The sequence below is a fragment of the Sinohyriopsis cumingii genome, chromosome 18 (genome assembly GCF_028554795.1).
Source record: "Sinohyriopsis cumingii isolate HCF-2022 chromosome 18, ASM2855479v2, whole genome shotgun sequence".
Classification (NCBI taxonomy): domain Eukaryota; kingdom Metazoa; phylum Mollusca; class Bivalvia; order Unionida; family Unionidae; genus Sinohyriopsis; species Sinohyriopsis cumingii.
In genome coordinates this window covers 80,912,694-80,932,533 of record NC_142978.1, presented here as the reverse complement: position 1 = coordinate 80,932,533, position 19,840 = coordinate 80,912,694, and the positions used below count along the sequence as shown (strand labels likewise).

General features: G+C 33.9%; 1 protein-coding gene across 1 annotated transcript in view; it reads right to left on the bottom strand.

Annotated features, from left to right (window-relative positions):
- Nucleotides 1-19,840, bottom strand: part of LOC149777149 (trafficking protein particle complex subunit 11-like) — a 151,074-nt gene that overhangs the window by 3,929 nt on the left and 127,305 nt on the right. The window contains exons 29-30 of the mRNA XM_089941840.1: nucleotides 9,007-9,238; nucleotides 7,540-7,707 (exon numbers count right to left, since the gene is read on the bottom strand). Of these exons, the coding sequence (XP_089797966.1) occupies nucleotides 7,540-7,707; nucleotides 9,007-9,238 (400 nt within the window). The remainder of the gene's footprint in view (nucleotides 1-7,539; nucleotides 7,708-9,006; nucleotides 9,239-19,840) is intronic.

Sequence of the window (19,840 nt, the reverse complement as noted above, 5' to 3'; positions counted from 1 at the left end):
TCTCAATAATCCCAGAGTAGTGTTTAAGTCTAAATGGTAAATGAGAACATTTTAATTCCAATGAATAATTTGAACAAATAATTCCCCTCAAATTATGTCTGGACACAATTATAAATGATTCCAAAAGACTGATCACAGATTCCCAAAGACTGATATGAAACAGGAATGAATAATTGTTTACCATATTACCATTACATAAAAATATCAATTGACATAGAACATTATAGATTTCCTACAGAAAGACCCATAAATCAAAAACAAGGTCAGGTCTTAAACTCAAATTCAAGTAAACATCTTGTTTATTTCATAGAACCATGACAAAACTCAGGTAGGCATTAATTCCACAACCCTTAATCACGGACAAAGAATAAGCACACAGCATAGATATACATACCAATATATATATATATATATATATATATATATATATATATATATATATATATATATATATATATATATATATATATATATATATATATATATACACATATATATATACACACATATATACATGTGTGTGTGTGTGTGTGTTTGTATATATATACTAAATTTCAACAGATGGCTCTAATGTCATACAGCAGTACGGCAAGTATGATAGCAAACTTAAAACAGACAAATGACCTTGACCTTGAAGCTTAGAACCCCAATACATTATACTACATGCTCTGTAGTGATAATATATACCTGTAAGTATACACAGTTCATCTCAATGGCTTTAAAGGTATAAAGTAGAAAAAAATGACAGATGGAAGATGGAAATTATTAATACTATGACACCCACTGTTGATATCTCTGAAAAAAAGTGGTTAAAGATGAAGATCTGGTGTCACTATGAACTGTAAAGTCATATTTCATATCTGATATTTATATATGGGAGCTAAGTTGTTTAAATGTCGGATACATTCATTGCATATTCCATCATATATGACAGTGAAAGACATTGGTGACTGTAAAAGATGTAGGAGCAAAACTAGTAATTTGGAGTTTGTATTTACAAAATTAATATTCCTTGATACATAGTTAATATGTACTTTTGACAGAGCGACGCATGTAAAGTGAAGTTGTTTGCATTTAAAACATGCACAGTGGAGAGAATGTTGGCATACCTCTATGATTCTTTAATGTACTATGGCTGACATTTTTTTGAATACTGTACTATTGTAAATTGTAAATGATATGAGCACATTGCTAACTAAAATAACTGCTCCCTTGTGCTCTAAATATCAGCCTGAATTTGTATAAAGTACACTATCCTTACCAGCTATTCAAATAGGGTAAATGAATTTTGCCCGACTAGACAATACCAGCTTCTGAAAGTGCAATGAATGAATTACCAAATATAAAAAAGGTAAAAAAAAAGTTATCGGCTCTTTTTTATACAATTTACCTCTGAAGTTCAGGAAGTGAAAAGACCAAGTAGAGCTAGTACTTTTTTGAAAGGTGCACATCTGCAGCAAGGCCAAGCTGTATACTCTGTAACCCATATTACACCCATCAATCATACAGCAACATAATGGGAATTTAAGGTTCTTTGAACCATACCTAAGATATACAAGGTCTTTTTTAAAAGGCCAGTATAACCAGTGAGGAAAGCCAGGGAAATTCTTTTTCTTTAAAATTGTAACCCTACGCAAAATATGAAACTGTAGAGCGCCACCTTAAAACAAATATAAAAATGTATGCAATTTTTTTATTTATTTTCATATTATGTACGATGTTCTGAATAAAATTGTACATTCATATTGATGTTAAACATGAAAATAAACTAATTATGCTCATTTTGCTCTTGCTTACATAATTTGCCATGAGGCATGTTTGTGTGACTAGTGACCTTAATTATGGGAAAATTAGAAGTCTTAGAATATAGGAATAGAGTCAACTTAAATTTACAACTGTTGCATTAAGTAAAAGAAATATCTAGTGAAAATGTTTCTTTTGATTTACTTGCAATGAAATTAAAAAGGAAATGCTGAAAAAGCAAATTCGCTTCTTCCATATTAAACAATAGGCAAATATGTTACCCTCTGACCTTTGACCTTTATTAACCTGATCTGTTCCATCCTTTTCAAACTGTAAAATGTGTTGTTGATATTTCAGAAATAATTCTGGCTAGCTTCATGTTCCTGTCTTTCAGCATAATATTGGTTGCTATTCACAAAAAAATGTAATGTGCATTTTAAAATAGCTCACTTTTTGTCGGGGTGGGGGGCTGGACTTGTTAGAGACTCTGACACTCATAAATACTGTTCTGTGGGGGAAATACATGAGAATTATTCAAAAGGACTGTTTTGATGCTTGTGACTTAAATGTTTCAGCCATACATTCAAACTTAAATCATACAATATAATACCAATGTTCTCTTTAAGGGGGCACCCACCAGTTATTATGTACTTTTGAGAGAGTGACATATGTAAAGTGCAGTTGTTTGCATTTAAAACATGCACAATGGAGAGAATATTGGCATACCTCTATGCTACATTAATGTAGTGTGGAAGATATTACTTTGGATATTGTACTTTTGGAAATTATACATGATCTAAGCAGACTGCTAACAAAAATGACTGCTCCCTTGTGCTAAAAAATCAGCCTGAATTAATCTAAAGTACACTATCCGTAGTAGCTATTAAAATGGGGAAAATGAGTTTTTCCAGACTAGACAATACCAGCTTCTGAAAATGCAATGAATGAATTACCAAATATATAAAAGGTAAAAAAAAGTTATAAGCTCTTTTTTTAATACAATTTACCTCTGAAGTTCGGGAAGTGAAAATGACCAAGTGGAGCTAACACTTTTTTGAAAAGTGCACATCTGGAGTAAGGCCAAGCTGTATACTCTATAACCCATATTACACCCATCAATCATACACCAAAATAAAGGGAATTAAAGGTTCTTTGAACCATACCTAAGATATACAAGGTCTTTTTTAAATAGCCAGTATAACCTGAGAGGAGTGCCGGGGAAATTCTTTTTCTTTAAAATTGTAACCCTATGCAAAATATGAAACTGTAGAGTGCCATCATATGGCCATGACAAAATCTTACTCTTTTATGAGTAAATCTTTTATGTTCTTCTAAATAGAGATCCTTCCAAGGCAGTAAACTCTAATTAGATTTAAAGTTATATTACTATTCTAACCCTAATGCCCTACAGAATATTTCCTTTGAAATAGCACAAGATCTCACATATATTTTGTCTTATTATACTAAGGCCAAATAAAACAGTGTGTTATTCTGGATACACCTGACTGACCCTATTTTTTCCTGCTGACCTGACATTAACTGAGGAAAAAAATTAGAAAAAGAAACAAAAATATTCAAAAGAGAAAAATGTTTTAAGAAAAGGGATGTAGCTATGATCAAATTTAAAGTTTACTGCAGATCCAATGGTATTTGGGAAGAAGAAAAATTTGAGAAAAAAAATCGGGAGAAAAAAACATTAATAATAATAATAATAATAATAATAATAATGAGGACTTTGTATAGCGCCTAATCTTTAGAAGCTCTAAGCGCTTTACAACTTTAGACAACACCTATAAGATAAGAAACATAATAATATTATTATAAAAACAAAAAACATGAAATTAGAAAAACATTAAAAAATAAAATACATGCTGATAATATTTCAGGTAGGAAACATTATTAGGTCTTTAAGTTTGTTCTTGCAGTCGAAATAAGTGAGTTTTGAGAGCCCTCTTGAATGGGATCACTGTGTCTTTGTGTCTAAGTTCAGTGGGCAATTCATTCCACGTTGCTGGGCCCTGGTATGCAGAAGAACGCTGTCCATATGACTTTGTTTTCATAGTGGGAATAATGAGTATACGATTGTCAGAAGAGGAGTGTAAGTATCTTGCTGGTGTGTACACATGGGTGAGGTCAGATAGGTATGTTGGACTGGAGTCTGACAGTAAAATGTAGCACAGAGAACAAATTTTGTGTTTGATTCTGGATCGAATGGATAGCCAGTGTAGGGTAAAGAGCAGCAGGGAGGTGTGCTCTGATCATGGTACTCTAAGTATGATCCGAGCTGCTGTGTTTTGAACTTTTTGAAGTTTCTGGAGTAGATATTGAGATGAACCAGACAAAATTGAGTTACAATAGTCCAGTCTTGAATGTACTAATGAACACACAAGTGTTTTAGTGGCATCAACTGAAAGATATTTGCGAATTGAGCTGATGCGTCTCAGCTCAAGATATGCAGCCTTGCATATGTTCATGACATGTTGGTGCAATGTGAGAGTACTGTCCAGAGTAACACCTAGGTTTCGTACTGATTGTGTGAATTTAATGTTGGTGTTGCTGATATTTATTGTTTGAGGTAAAGGATGTGAATGAGAAAGTCTTTGTGTTGTGATCAGAATGGCCTCAGTTTTATCATCATTCATCCGTAGCTTGTTACAAGTCATCCATGATTTCACATCAGAAATGCACCTCTCTACACCCTGGATGGTAGCATCAACTTCAGTTGGGTGGCTAGATTTGTATATTTGGGTGTCATCAGCGTACAATTGGTGAGACACTGGATGATCATCTATGACACTTGAGAGCGAGTGAGTGTACAGAATGAAGAGAACAGGTCCAAGAACAGACCCCTGTGGAACACCACAAAATAGATCAACTGGGCTGGAGTGTATTCCATTTGCAGATACAATTTGTGTCCTGTTGACTAAGTAGGACTTGAACCACAGTAAGACTGTATCATGAATGCCAAATACATGCTGGAGACGGTGAAGTAATATATCATGGTCTATTGTGTCAAATGCTGCAGACAGATCAAGGAGGGTGAGGACTAATCTTTCCACTATCCAATGCAGAGAGAATGTCATTAACTACTTTTAGAAGAGTAGTTTCAGTACTGTGGCAAGGGCGATATGCAGATTGTACATTGCTAAAAAGACTATTTGAATTTAGATGAGATACAAGCTGGGATAGAACAACCTTTTCTAAGATTTTTTAAATGAATGGGAGATTAGAAACTGGGCAGTAGTTCTTTAAATCATTATGGTCTAGCGTTGGTTTCTTCAGCAGAGGCTTTACAATGGCAGTTTTGAAAAATGATGGTAATTCCCCAGATGAGAGAGAGGTATTAATAACATCAGTTAGTGAAGGCAATACTGGATCTAAGCACTCAAGCAGCAGTGATGATGGAATTGGATCAAGTTCACATGACTTTGGTGCACTCTTCATCACGATTGTACGTACGAAATCCATAGAGACAGGTTCAAATGCTGCTAATGGTTGCCGCTCAAATTCTGTATCCCAACTGTATGGTGACGACGAGTCAATTGAAATTGTGGTGTCAAGCTTATCTCTAATTGTTTGTACTTTGTCACGGAAGAAATTTGCAAACATGTCTGGAAGGTTGACTGAAGAGAAGGTAGTTGGAAGTGGTGTTGATTTGTTCCTTGACATTAGCTTGTTAGTAATCTCGAAGAGCTCTTTGTAGCTGGAACTTTCCATGATCTTATTAGTGTAGTGGGCTGATTTCGCTGCATGGACTATATTTGTGACATTCTTCTTAGCAACTTCAAAGATTTGCTTATGAATAGTGAGTCTGGTGGAAAGCCAGAGCCTCTCAGCTATACAGTGGTCTCTTTTAGCAGTGCGAAGCTGGTCCCTAACACTGCTATACCATGGAGAACACTTTTGAATTGATACTCTGCACTTGGTAGCTGGGGCATGTTTGTCAAGTAATGAATGCAGACAGTTATCGAGTTGTTCTGCGGTAGGAGGTAAGCAAGTTGTTAGGTTAGCTTGGATGTCGTGCATTAATTTGGTTCTATTTATCATATGGAGGTTTCTCTTAGTAGCAGATAAAGTTGGAGGGTTAGGGACTGATATGTCAAGATGACATATAATGCAGAGGTGATCTGATGCAAGGTCATGGTATACAGGGAGGACTGTAGAATGTTATCATCAGGTCTATGAAGAATCCAGTCTAAAATGTGACCATGTTTATGGGTGGGTTGTTTAACTGACTGTTTGAGGTTGAAAACTTTAATGGAATCTATGAATTTTGATGTATTTGAGTTTCCGGGACAGTCAAAGTGAAAGTTGAAATCTCCAAGAAAAGTCAATTTGCCACCTATTGAATTTCCATAGTCCAGGAGATTCAGAAACTGCTCCAAAAAGAGAGAGTCAGCCAGCTTGTTTTTTCTACTTGGAGGAGGGCGGTATAGGCAGAAAAAATGGACTGACCTTTGATCCAGTGTGAGTGTGGTTTGGACTAGTTCAAACGATGTGTGGTCGAAATTGAATGTTGTGGTATAGTTAAGATGTTTTATCATGGAGTTCTTTGTGATGACAGCAATTCCACCTCGGCGAGAATTATGGGGGAACGACTTGATGGAGTAACCAGTGGGTGTTAGATCTGCACACTTGGGCTCATCACCTGATGTTTTTAGCCATGTTTCTGTCACGAAAAATATGTCAACATTTTGATCATTGATAAAATTAACTATTTCTGTGTGCTTTTCCAGTGGTCCTACTGACTGGGCATTGAATAATGCAATGCGCTGAGGTATTTCTTGGATAGTTGACACAAAAGTTGACGAATTGGGATTTGAATTAGGTTATCTAAATTAACGGTTGAAATTTTTTTAAATGGTTGTGTTGAAATAAGGGAGATAACTGGAATTCTTCTTCCTGTTCTACGCCGGCCAGCTTTGAAACAACGTTTCTTTTTTCGCTTCTGTTTACATTTAGGTAATGATGAATGTAGTCCCAGTTCATTTAGTTTAGAACACAATGTAGTGTGGAGAGCCAAGGAGTGAACATTTAAAGCAATTAATGAGGGTCCATCGTAACATAAACGGGTCGACTGGCGAGTATCACGTGATGGCGGTTTGTTCAAAAACAGTGGAGCAAGACAGCTGAGAAAAAGTCTAATTATTCTCGTTTCCAAAATAAGGAGATGAAGAAACACATCCGAATTTAACAGCCAATACATAATGAACACAATAACGAAGATGAAAACAGGCAACAAGCACAAATATCATGAAAACGTCACTAAAAAACAAAACAGCTGCTTCAAGCTAATTAAGCGATAGCGGCCATCATGTTCAACATTAACTAATGGATGTATCTATGGTCAAAATTTAAATTTTCCTGCTGATCCGACATTATTTGGGGAGAAAAAAAATTGCCAAAAAAAAAAAACAAACAAGTCAGTGAAAAACAAATTGACAAAGGGATGTAGCTACAATCAGTCAAAAACTTCCTGCAGACAAAACATTATCTGCTGAGAATAAAAATATAGAAAAACCAAAAAAATTCAGGAGTAAAAAACCCAAACTGATGTAACTACAACTGAAGTTAAATTCAGGATGCAGATTAATTTCTAGTTTATGCATCATTTTAATCCATACAGACCAAAGAAAAGAAAAAAAATTTTTACCAAACTACCAACCCTAATCTTTTTTTCCTCAATATAACCAGACCTGAACATATATGTTTTTTTCCCCGCTAAATTAACTGCTTTAGGAAAGCTGTATATTTTCATAACTGTAATTTATCACAAAAAGTCAAGAAAAAGGTTACCTTTATAAATATATGTGTTGGTAAAGACTTTTGTAGAATCAAGTCCATTGTTCCAGGATATCGCAACATGTTCAGATGCATCTTGGGAAGCATCACATGACCTGGCACCAGGGGGAATAAGTTGTACATCAAATTATAAGCTTTTCTGGGCAGAACTCGAAAATGGACCTGATAAATTAAGAAAAATAAAACAATAGTTTTAGAATGAATATAAGCATCATAGAAAGTTTTATGTAATTTTATTTTCAGCCCTAATCTGATTTTGAAACATTGAACATTTTGGTGAAACAGCCTGTAAGAATAAATGAATCACTCTTAATCACCAATTTTTTAAAATTAGGATAAAGTGATTAATTAATTGTTAAAGCTGATGGAAAAGCAGGGATAGATGGCAAGTAATTTTAGCAAGGTGCTCTTTTTAGACATTGTGACCAAAGAAAACAAGGAAAGATATTGAATAAAACTGCAGTAAAATTTTCCATCTCTGACATCCTATATGTGATCCTTTATTCATGCACTACCCACACAATAAATTAAAATAGATGATGTTCAATAAGTTCACAAATTTATGAAAATATGAAAATTTGATATAAGGTATACAAATTCATTTGCCTACATCATATGGTTTTGGCTAACATGCTAACAAGTTTTTCATTAATAAATGTGTAAAAACAAGTATAAAATTGCTATAAAGGCTTGAAAATTAAATCAGATTACATACATATGAATCCAATTAAGCCTAAAAAATTTCAAGTCTCAGCAAGGTTTTTGTTCAAATGTTATCTACAATGAATATGAATAAACTACCAAATTTATTTTTGCATATGCTAAATGGCTTTTGTGCAAACCCTGCTAACAAGCTTCTTGGGACAGATGAACAGACAACCAAATCAAGATAGCTTCACTGCAATAATTGGGAAGCATAAAAACATACAGTACTCCTGCATTAATAATGTTGTCTATGAGTCAGTGAGTAAACCACCTTATAATGAAGATACATACAATTTTATACTGTTTAATGAAGGGCCTTATAGTGAGGGAATGATGTAAAGTCAAACTCCCCTAAACCAGCCTCTCTGTAACAATGTTTCTTTTGTAGACTGGCCAATTATTTTCATCCCAACAAGGTTATTTTGATATTAATTGAACCTTGATATACTGGCCAGCTCAACAAGATGGCTAACACTTTATTATCTCAGCAGCGTCCAGTTTAGGGAAACTTCACTGTACATAAGTTGTGAGGACCTGTCATGCCATCAACAAAAACATAAATTAAGGTTGAGCTACAATGAAAGACAGACAAGGTTTGAATGTGAAAGCCATACTCACATAACATTTTTTGTTGTCAAAACCATATCAAAGTGTGGACATCAAAGATGTCATCATTGTCACAACCCCCACCCCCTGAAAAGTGTCCGCTATATTTTGCCTCCCCACTTATTTGGTCTCCAAAAGAAAAAGACTAACCTGTTTGTTTCCAGCAAACATGAAGCTGTCACTGGCCTCCACATTAACCTCAATCTCCTGGGGATAAGGTGTTTTGTTGTGAATAGTGTAGCAGACAGGAAGCAGAGTTTTCACGCTTCCGTATGCAGGCAGATGCAAATCAACTGAGATGGGAAGTTGCTCAAGGCTCACAGTTGGCAGAGGGAAGACTGTCGACACGAATGGCTGTTCTGTGATAGAGCTCTCATATTTCCTGTAATTAATGCAGTGAGTAGTTAAATGATAGTTTTTTATCCTGGTGGAAGCATATATTATTTCTTAGTCCCATTTGTAGTTGTAGCGAAGGATCCAAAGTCTGTTATTGTAATATTGACAGCAGATCTAAGATAATGTATTAACTCATTTCATACATGAGCTTGACAAATTTTAACCATCCCAGATACTTATATGATTGAATCCTGATTGTGTTATGCTAAATAATGTTGAAAGAATTACTGCATGAACACTTGATTATTGACTAAAACAATGCGCCCATAAAACTTAATTCCTGGTACATATTTTGAAGATAATTTCATACATAGCTGTAAAGTAAAAAGCCTCAGAAAAAGTTTATTAAACTTTTTAATTAAAACATTGCTGGGATCTAATACACATTTTGTCTCTATAACCTATGCAGGTATCTAATATAAATTTTATCCTTGTATCCGTTGCTGGTATCTAATATAAATGTTGTCTCTGTAATCTAAGCTGGTATCTAATATAAATTTTGTCTTTGTATCCATTACTGGTACCTAAGATAAAATTTTGTCTCTGTAACCTATGCTGGCTTCTAATATAAATTTTGTCTTTGTATCCATTGCTGGTATCTAATATAAATTTTATCTTTGTATCCACTGCTGGTACCTAATATAAATTTTGTCTCTGTAACCTATGCTGGTATCTAATATAAATTTTGTCTTTGTATCCATTGCTGGTATCTAATATAAATTTTGTCTTTGTATCCATTGCTGGTACCTAATATAACATTTTGTCTCTGTAACCTATGCTGGCATCTAATATAAATTTTGTATTTGTATCCATTGCTGGTATCTAATATAAATTTTGTCTTTGTATCCATTGCTGGTACCTAATATACATTTTGTCTTTGTATCCATTACTGGTACCTAATATAAATTTTGTCTTTGTATCCATTGCTGGTACCTAATATAAATTTTGTCTTTGTATCCATTGCTGGTACCTAATATAAATTTTGTCTTTGTATCCATTGCTGGTACCTAATATAAATTTTGTCTTTGTATCCATTGCTGGTACCTAATATAAATTTTGTCTTTGTATCCATTGCTGGTACCTAATATAAAATTTTGTCTTTTTATCCATTACTGGTACCTAATATAAATTTTGTCTTTGTATCCATTGCTGGTACCTAATATATCTTTTGTCTTTGTATCCATTGCTGGTACCTAATATAAATTTTGTCTTTGTATCCATTGCTGGTACCTAATATAAATTTTGTCTTTGTATCCATTGCTGGTACCTAATATAAATTTTGTCTTTGTATCCATTACTGGTACCTAATATAAATTTTGTCTTTGTATCCATTACTGGTACCTAATATAAATTTTGTCTTTGTATCCATTACTGGTACCTAATATAAATTTTGTCTTTGTATCCATTACTGGTACCTAATATAAATTTTGTCTTTGTATCCATTGCCGGTACCTAATATAAATTTTGTCTTTGTATCCATTGCTGGTACCTAATATAAATTTTGTCTTTGTATCCACTGCTGGCACCTAATATAAAATTTGTCTTTGTATCCATTCCTGGCACCTAATATAAATTTTGTCTTTGTATCCATTGCCGGTACCTAATATAAATTTTGTCTTTGTATCCATTGCCGGTACCTAATATAAATTTTGTCTTTGTATCCATTGCCGGTACCTAATATAAATTTTGTCTTTGTATCCATTGCCGGTACCTAATATAAATTTTGTCTTTGTATCCATTGCCGGTACCTAATATAAATTTTGTATTTGTATCCATTGCTGGTACCTAATATAAATTTTGTATTTGTATCCATTGCTGGTACCTAATATAAATTTTGTCTTTGTATCCATTGCTGGTACCTAATATAACTTTTGTCTTTGTATCCATTGCTGGTACCTAATATAACTTTTGTCTTTGTATCCATTGCTGGTACCTAATATAAATTTTGTCTTTGTATCCATTGCTGGTACCTAATATAAATTTTGTCTTTGTATCCATTGCTGGTACCTAATATAAATTTTGTCTTTGTATCCATTACTGGTACCTAATATAAATTTTGTATTTGTATCCATTGCTGGTACCTAATATAAATTTTGTATTTGTATCCATTGCTGGTACCTAATATAAATTTTGTCTTTGTATCCATTGCTGGTATCTAATATAAATTTTGTCTTTGTATCCATTGCTGGTATCTAATATAAATTTTCTATTTGTATCCATTCCTTATACCTAATATAAATTTTGTCTTTGTATCCATTACTGGTACCTAATATAAATTTTGTCTTTGTATCCATTACTGGTACCTAATATAAATTTTGTATTTGTATCCATTGCTGGTACCTAATATAAATTTTGTCTTTGTATCCATTGCTGGTACCTAATATAAATTTTGTCTTTGTATCCATTGCTGGTACCTAATATAAATTTTGTCTTTGTATCCATTACTGGTACCTAATATAAATTTTGTCTTTGTATCCATTACTGGTACCTAATATAAATTTTGTCTTTGTATCCATTACTGGTACCTAATATAAATTTTGTCTTTGTATCCATTGCCGGTACCTAATATAAATTTTGTCTTTGTATCCATTGCTGGTACCTAATATAAATTTTGTCTTTGTATCCACTGCTGGCACCTAATATAAATTTTGTCTTTGTATCCATTACTGGTACCTAATATAAAATTTGTCTTTGTATCCATTACTGGTACCTAATATACATTTTGTCTTTGTATCCATTGCTGGTACCTAATATAAATTTTGTCTTTGTATCCATTGCCGGTACCTAATATAAATTTTGTCTTTGTATCCATTGCCGGTACCTAATATAAATTTTTTCTTTGTATCCATTACCGGTACCTAATATAAATTTTGTCTTTGTATCCATTACTGGTACCTAATATAAATTTTGTCTTTGTATCCATTGCTGGTACCTAATATAAATTTTGTCTTTGTATCCATTGCTGGTACCTAATATAACTTTTGTCTTTGTATCCATTGCTGGTACCTAATATAACTTTTGTCTTTGTATCCATTGCTGGTACCTAATATAAATTTTGTCTTTGTATCCATTGCTGGTACCTAATATAAATTTTGTCTTTGTATCCATTGCTGGTACCTAATATAAATTTTGTCTTTGTATCCATTGCTGGTACCTAATATAAATTTTGTCTTTGTATCCATTACTGGTACCTAATATAAATTTTGTATTTGTATCCATTGCTGGTACCTAATATAAATTTTGTCTTTGTATCCATTGCTGGTACCTAATATAAATTTTGTCTTTGTATCCATTGCTGGTACCTAATATAAATTTTGTCTTTGTATCCATTGCTGGTACCTAATATAAATTTTGTCTTTGTATCCATTACTGGTACCTAATATAAATTTTGTCTTTGTATCCATTACTGGTACCTAATATAAATTTTGTCTTTGTATCCATTACTGGTACCTAATATAAATTTTGTATTTGTATCCATTGCTGGTACCTAATATAAATTTTGTCTTTGTATCCATTGCTGGTACCTAATATAAATTTTGTCTTTGTATCCATTGCTGGTACCTAATATAACTTTTGTCTTTGTATCCATTGCTGGTACCTAATATAACTTTTGTCTTTGTATCCATTGCTGGTACCTAATATAAATTTTGTCTTTGTATCCATTGCTGGTACCTAATATAAATTTTGTCTTTGTATCCATTGCTGGTACCTAATATAAATTTTGTATTTGTATCCATTGCTGGTACCTAATATAAATTTTGTCTTTGTATCCATTGCTGGTACCTAATATAAATTTTGTATTTGTATCCATTGCTGGTACCTAATATAAATTTTGTCTTTGTATCCATTGCTGGTACCTAATATAAATTTTGTCTTTGTATCCATTACTGGTACCTAATATAAATTTTGTCTTTGTATCCATTGCTTGTACCTAATATAAATTTTGTCTTTGTATCCATTGCTGGTACCTAATATAAATTTTGTATTTGTATCCATTGCTGGTACCTAATATAAATTTTGTCTTTGTATCCATTGCTGGTACCTAATATAAATTTTGTATTTGTATCCATTGCTGGTACCTAATATAAATTTTGTCTTTGTATCCATTGCTGGTATCTAATATAAATTTTGTATTTGTATCCATTACTGGTACCTAATATAAATTTTGTCTTTGTATCCATTGCTGGTACCTAATATAAATTTTGTATTTGTATCCATTGCTGGTACCTAATATAAATTTTGTCTTTGTATCCATTGCTGGTACCTAATATAAAATTTTGTCTTTGTATCCATTGCTGGTACCTAATATAAATTGTCTCAGGTTGTGAGTTCTTCTGAACAAGAGTCATGTAGAGATGACATGGTTCTCCACTTATTAACCACTCCTACTACAAGTACCCCTTGTTCTACTCTCTCAATTTGTATACCACTCAGGGGTCACGCTACCAGGCAGAGTGGGTGACTAAGTCACCTAAAATGTAAACTTTGCCACCTTCTGTTAGGAAAGCAAGAACAACTTTGCCCTATGAATTTTTTAGAGGAACAAGGAATGACCATCCTTTTTGAGATGCTCCCTCATCTTGGTCAGATGAGTTCCAGTGTTATGTTTTTTGTATCTCAAGGCAAAATGTAGGCTTCAAGCCATCAAACAGTTAGTGTTGATATCAATTACGCAGACAAACAAACTCTCGCACATTCACGGGCATGTGTTTTGAGAGCTGATTCACCATTAGCAACCATTACTGCCCAATTTCCTCAAGTTTTCCTTTGATGATAAAAACATACAAACTTGTGTTTCAAAACTTAAACTTATGTAAATAGCAATTTGAATTTTAAGAATAGAACTGATAACATAAATATTTTAACTGCTGCATGTACATTATTTTCTTGATAAAAATCAGTTTGGAGCCATAAGCGAACATGTCATGGGGAAACAGACTAACATGGTTGTTCTGGAAAGTACTGTTTTATTAGATTGTCTCTTTTCATAAACCATTGGACAAAAATGTTTGCAAAAATTGATTTAGCTTAAAAATGTAATTATGTAGGTCACAAATATACGGAACAATGCTATGTTGTGGAATTCAAGAGATACCATAAGATCATGGTTCATGAAAAAAACACCAAAAAAAAAAAAAAACAAACAAACTGCAAAGCAAATACTATTTAACCAATGCCTACCATTACACCAAGCATGTGTCTTGACAAACAATAAAACCTTATATTTGCAATCATATCAATTGACTGTCATAACAAAGCTATAAAGTGAGTGGTTACATTAAAAAAAACCTCTTCCTAAAAGTAAATGCACTTGTATGTCAGCTATGTAGATTCAGTTGGAAAAAAAGGTTTAGTTCATTCATATACTGAATTTAATTCTTCAGTGTGCTGTCTATGAACAGTTATGGTAAAATTTTATCGGCAACAAAGAAATTAGGACAAACAGTATGATCTGAAAGACGTGTGCATTTGCTCTAATGTACACGATACAGGGGTTGACTAAAACAGGTTTAGAAATCTTTTCAAATGCCATTTTATAATGGACTTTCACAAAGTAAAAAGAAAAAAATCTTGATTAAGGGTAGTTGATTAAGCATTTGTACTAACTTGCAATTACAATACTGTAATCTAATTACTTAGTTAAAATTCATTACAATGTATAGCTTCTGTTGTTCTCTTTTTAAGTCATATTGCCAAATCACACTGAATATGAATATGATAGTTTTAAACATGCACCAAATGTGTTTATAATATTGATAAAACTCAGAAAATTTTCTACTTGAAAACAAACAATGTTAATTGCAAATATGCTTACTGGGATATAGATGGCATATTTCAAATAAGAGAATGAAAACAACACACACACACACACATATTGTGTGTCTCGCTTTGCTCCAACTGGGGCCCCGAGTGGCCAAGTAGTCTAAAGCGCTCTCTGTTACGGATCACAGCCATCTCACCTCTGTCTGAGTGGGTTCGAGTCCAAGGCTCAGCTAATGTAGATATGTAAGAAAGCTTGCCAGTAGCTTCTCGTGGGTCGGTGGTTCTTTCCGGGGTTTTCCCAGGTTCTTTCTCCACCATTAATACTGGCCGCCATGTATAGCCTATCGTGTGCTGAAAAATGGCGTTAAACCCTACAACAACAACAACAACAACAACAACATTTGCTCCAACTTATCCCTGTTCAGATTCCACTTCTCCCTGTTCTATCCAAAAGGAGAAGTCACTTCTAACAAATATTCAAGTCTAGCTTGACCTCTGCCACTTATGCTAGTAAGTTATGGTCCAACATTCTCAATTTGTTTACTACTATTGCTAGTATGTTATGGTCCAACACTCTCAATTTGTTTACTACTATTGCTAGTAAGCTATGGTCCAACACTCTCAATTTGTTTACTACTATCGCTAGTAAGCAATAGTCTATCACACTCAGTTTGTTTACTTCTTATGCTAGTACCCGACGATCTAGCTCCCTCGTATTTATTCCATTTTATTATTTTTTGGAAAATACAAAACAACAATTCTATCTTCAATAAGTGATTGTTTTCTATTCTCTCATATAAATTCATGTTCTGGCAAAATTCAATTGGCCCCACTAGATGGAATTGAGCTCATGGAATAAGAAAATTCTGAGGTATAAGCTAGAAAAGAAGTCTGCTGCACAGTATGAATTTAAGAGTCATTCAAATCCTAGTCTTGTGGTAACTGCCTAATTTTGTGGGAGGAAATATGCAATAATTCATATGATCTTGGGTTATCTCCCCTATATGCTGAAAAGATAACAAAAAATATCTGGAATGATCGTACCTACTTGAGGGAGGTGTAATTGACATCTCCCTCTTCTGACTGGCATGGTGTGCTGGAGGTACCACTTCAGAGTCCTGACAAAGTCTTGTAAACAGTGTGTTGACTTTGCCCTCACCCCACCATATCTTACAATAAACTAGGTAAACAGAATGCTTATTTTTTTTTATATTTTTTTAATTCAAAAAAGACAAATGTATCGACTAAAATAATCTGGACCTGTTATGTAGCATATAAATTCATCGCTTAAACATCGGTAAAACATCGCCATTTTTGCTAGCATGGGTTAAAAAAGTAAAGATAATTAATCCACTGTATGACGCTTTACCTTGCTGACATCAATGCCTGTTTGTATCAATTAGGATAACAATGTGGCAAACAATAGCGTGTGATCTGGATTTGTAACAGAGCTATATATAAAAAATCAGTAATATTGCTACGATGTTTGAAGTGTGACAGTTTATAGTGATGTCTAGCATTGGGGCATCATGCCATAAACATGTAGAATCATGTCCTACCCAGTCACATTATCCTGACACCAGGTCGACCAGTCCTAACACTAACTCTTAATGCTGAGTGCCAAGCAAGGCAGCTGCTAGTACATTTTTATAAGTCTTTGGTATCAATCTGCCAGTGTTCGAACCCGCAACCTCCAGCATCCGAGGTGGACATTTTTAGTTACTTGGGCCACTGGAGCAGTGCAAACAACTGAAGTTTGGTTGAGGAGTAAACACCACATAGAGAGAAGTAAACCCATTGTCTCAACTCACACTATCAAATACAAAGGTTATTTTAGTTACAAAGTAAGTCGAGTCTGAAACAGACTTTGAATTCTTTTAAGCATGCAAATCTTTTTTTACATACAATGTTTTGGCTGTCCGGTATTCACCAAAATTTCAAACACAGACTCGGACACTCTGAGCATACATCAATGAAAATGCATTTAAGCATACGTTACACAGAATAGGTGTCAATTAAGTGGCATGATCACAGAAAGTGCAAACTCTGTTAAATGAACACAGGGATCAACTTGGCAGTGAACAAGTATCAAATTCACAGTTCATGAGTTGAGAATACAAACTGAGTGCTGTCATTACAACCTAAAGGCTTAGCACTGGCAGATAACTAAATGTTACTTGGGAATTAGATCTGACTTCCAAAAAGGCAAATATCAATCAAATCTGAATTTTAATTTATCAAGAAGAAACAGTTTATAGTAAAACACAAAATATAATACAAATACAAGTTGTCTGGTCATAACGAAAATGGAAACAGCATACTAGTAAACACATGAGGGTAAACAACACTGAGGACACTTGACGTTCTAGTGAGTAATATTTAATGTAATATTTTCAAATTGTTAAAATCCAAATTAAGTAATAGTTTAATGAATACCAAAATGAAACAGATAAATTCAGTGCCTACCATGGACTAAATGAATATCTGGATACAAATATTGTATTTTGTACATAATGCAAATATAAAGTTTCCAATATTGCCCATAGATTTATCACACTGTTCTCTTCAAATGTTTGCAGCTAGGACCCCATACCATACTAACGAAACCCAAAAGATGAAGATTTCAAAGTCTGAAAATAGATTCTTTGAGTAAATAATAAATACCAACAAAATGATTCAAGATAAATTCCCAAGAGAGAATAGTATTCAAAAGGGCTCAGAAATATGCCCAAATGAATTAAAAGATGGGATGTGATAAGGTCATATTATCCCTTGCTGAAAAGGAAGCTAAAGCAAAGCAGTGGTCAAACAAGTACTTTACAATCTTAGTGTGTGTGTGTGTGTGTGTGTGTGATTTGGATTTTTAATGTCGGTTTAACAATGTTTCAGTCCTATCGTTATGATGTCTGCAGTGTGACATTTTATAGTGATGTTGAGCACTGGGGCATTATGCTGCAGACATGTTGCATGATGTCCCACCCAGTCACATTATCCTGACACCAGGCCAACCAGTCCTAACACTAACCTCTTAATGCTGAGTGCCAAGCGAGGCAGCTGTTAGTACCATTTTTGAAAGTCTTTGGTATGACTCAGCGGGGGATCGAACCCACGACCTCCCCCATCCAATACGGACGCTCTAACCACCAGGCCACAGGAGCGGACTTTACAATCTTAGTACAACAATGACTAACTTGATTCTTTTGAGGAATACTAATCAGGTAGTTTGATGTCACAGACATGGAAGAGGTTTAGAAGTGCAACATAATACATGATTCACATGAAGGTAATATTCAAAACAAAGCAAGTACCTAAACTGTACACAAACCTTTATGAATTATAGGATGTCTTCTGAATGTGACAGTCAAGGTATGCACTGGCTGTGGCAACATCATCTTGAACAGTGTTGAGTACCAATCACAGTGTCTGCATTCAAAATGTGGTGTCAAAATGAAGTGGATGACTGAGTTTGATCCATTAAGTAGATGATGCTTACCATTAACATCAGGACCAATGAGAAGGCATGGAGTCAAATCCTAGTGAATTTACCAAGTGAACAATCTCAACTGCCCTTTGTGTAACGAAAGTATTGATTTCTGCTGCTGAAAATCCACTTGAATGGGACACTTGTGACTCATTAGAAAAAGCAGACTTTGAGGGCTTTGAACATGGTATAGCAGCCCTCTGAAACAATATGTAAAACCCAGAGGTCAGTTAGGCAGTATCCACAGGTCATTTAGGCAGTATCCCTTCCATGCCTTAGAAAGAGCTAAACAAATCCTCCCCCTTCTTTTCCATGAGTCCATTTTTGATTGGATACACATCATTCCCACGCTTTTCTAAAGATAAATTTCCAGGTCATTTCCAGGGTTTTTCCAGGATGAAATTAATTTTTCAAGGTTTACATATGACCATTACTGAATGGAATTAAAGAACCTTTTAGATTATAAAACATGCATTTTCTAAATCTAAAGATGTTTCTTTTTCAAGACTCTCCAAAACATATAAGTCAGAAAAGATGATGATGTACAAAACCATACAATGTATCACGTGAATCAAGTTTGGTCATATTCCTATAAATTGGCATGTAAAGTCATTTCAATGTATGGAATAAAAATTCTAACTTTATTTTGCTGACCTGCATTATGTTGCTAAGTGGGAACAACATAATGAACATAAATTAGTTTTGTTTCTTTTCAAACCCTTATAAATAGTTAGAATCTTGTCTTGTAACAAAACGAGTTTAACCCTGAATTTATCTGTGTCAATAAAATCCCGAACAAGATTTTTCAAACAACCTAATCTTCTTAAGGCAATCTGGTTAAAAATCCATCATTTAAAAAAACAGTTTCAGAAGAGTTGATTTAAATTCTGACAAAAGACCTTCAAAATTATATACTGATGTATAAACAAGGACTGAATTTTCTGTAAAATCAACTTGTCTTCTTGTAATTTGTTAAACCAGTCCCCAAACCTGTATTGATACAGAGGCTCATATCATTTTTAATATATAATACATGTACAAGAGACGACAATTTCTCATTTCAGCTCTGACAGTCAACAATTCGGACTACAAATTTGGCTTAAAATGAATAGCAGTCCATTTTCTAATCTGGGTTTCCTCCTAATATTCCCACCCCATTTTTCATATTTGGACATCTGGGTGTGGGGTAATTGCAATTGCATATTGAAAATTTGGAATTTGCTGCCACCATGCGGTAGCGACATATGGAGATGGCAATAGGTATATTGCTCCTGTTTACTCTACAGGGGGAATAAAAAAGCTTTTTCCTTCCACCCACCCACTTTTCGTGTAAAGTTCACAAGA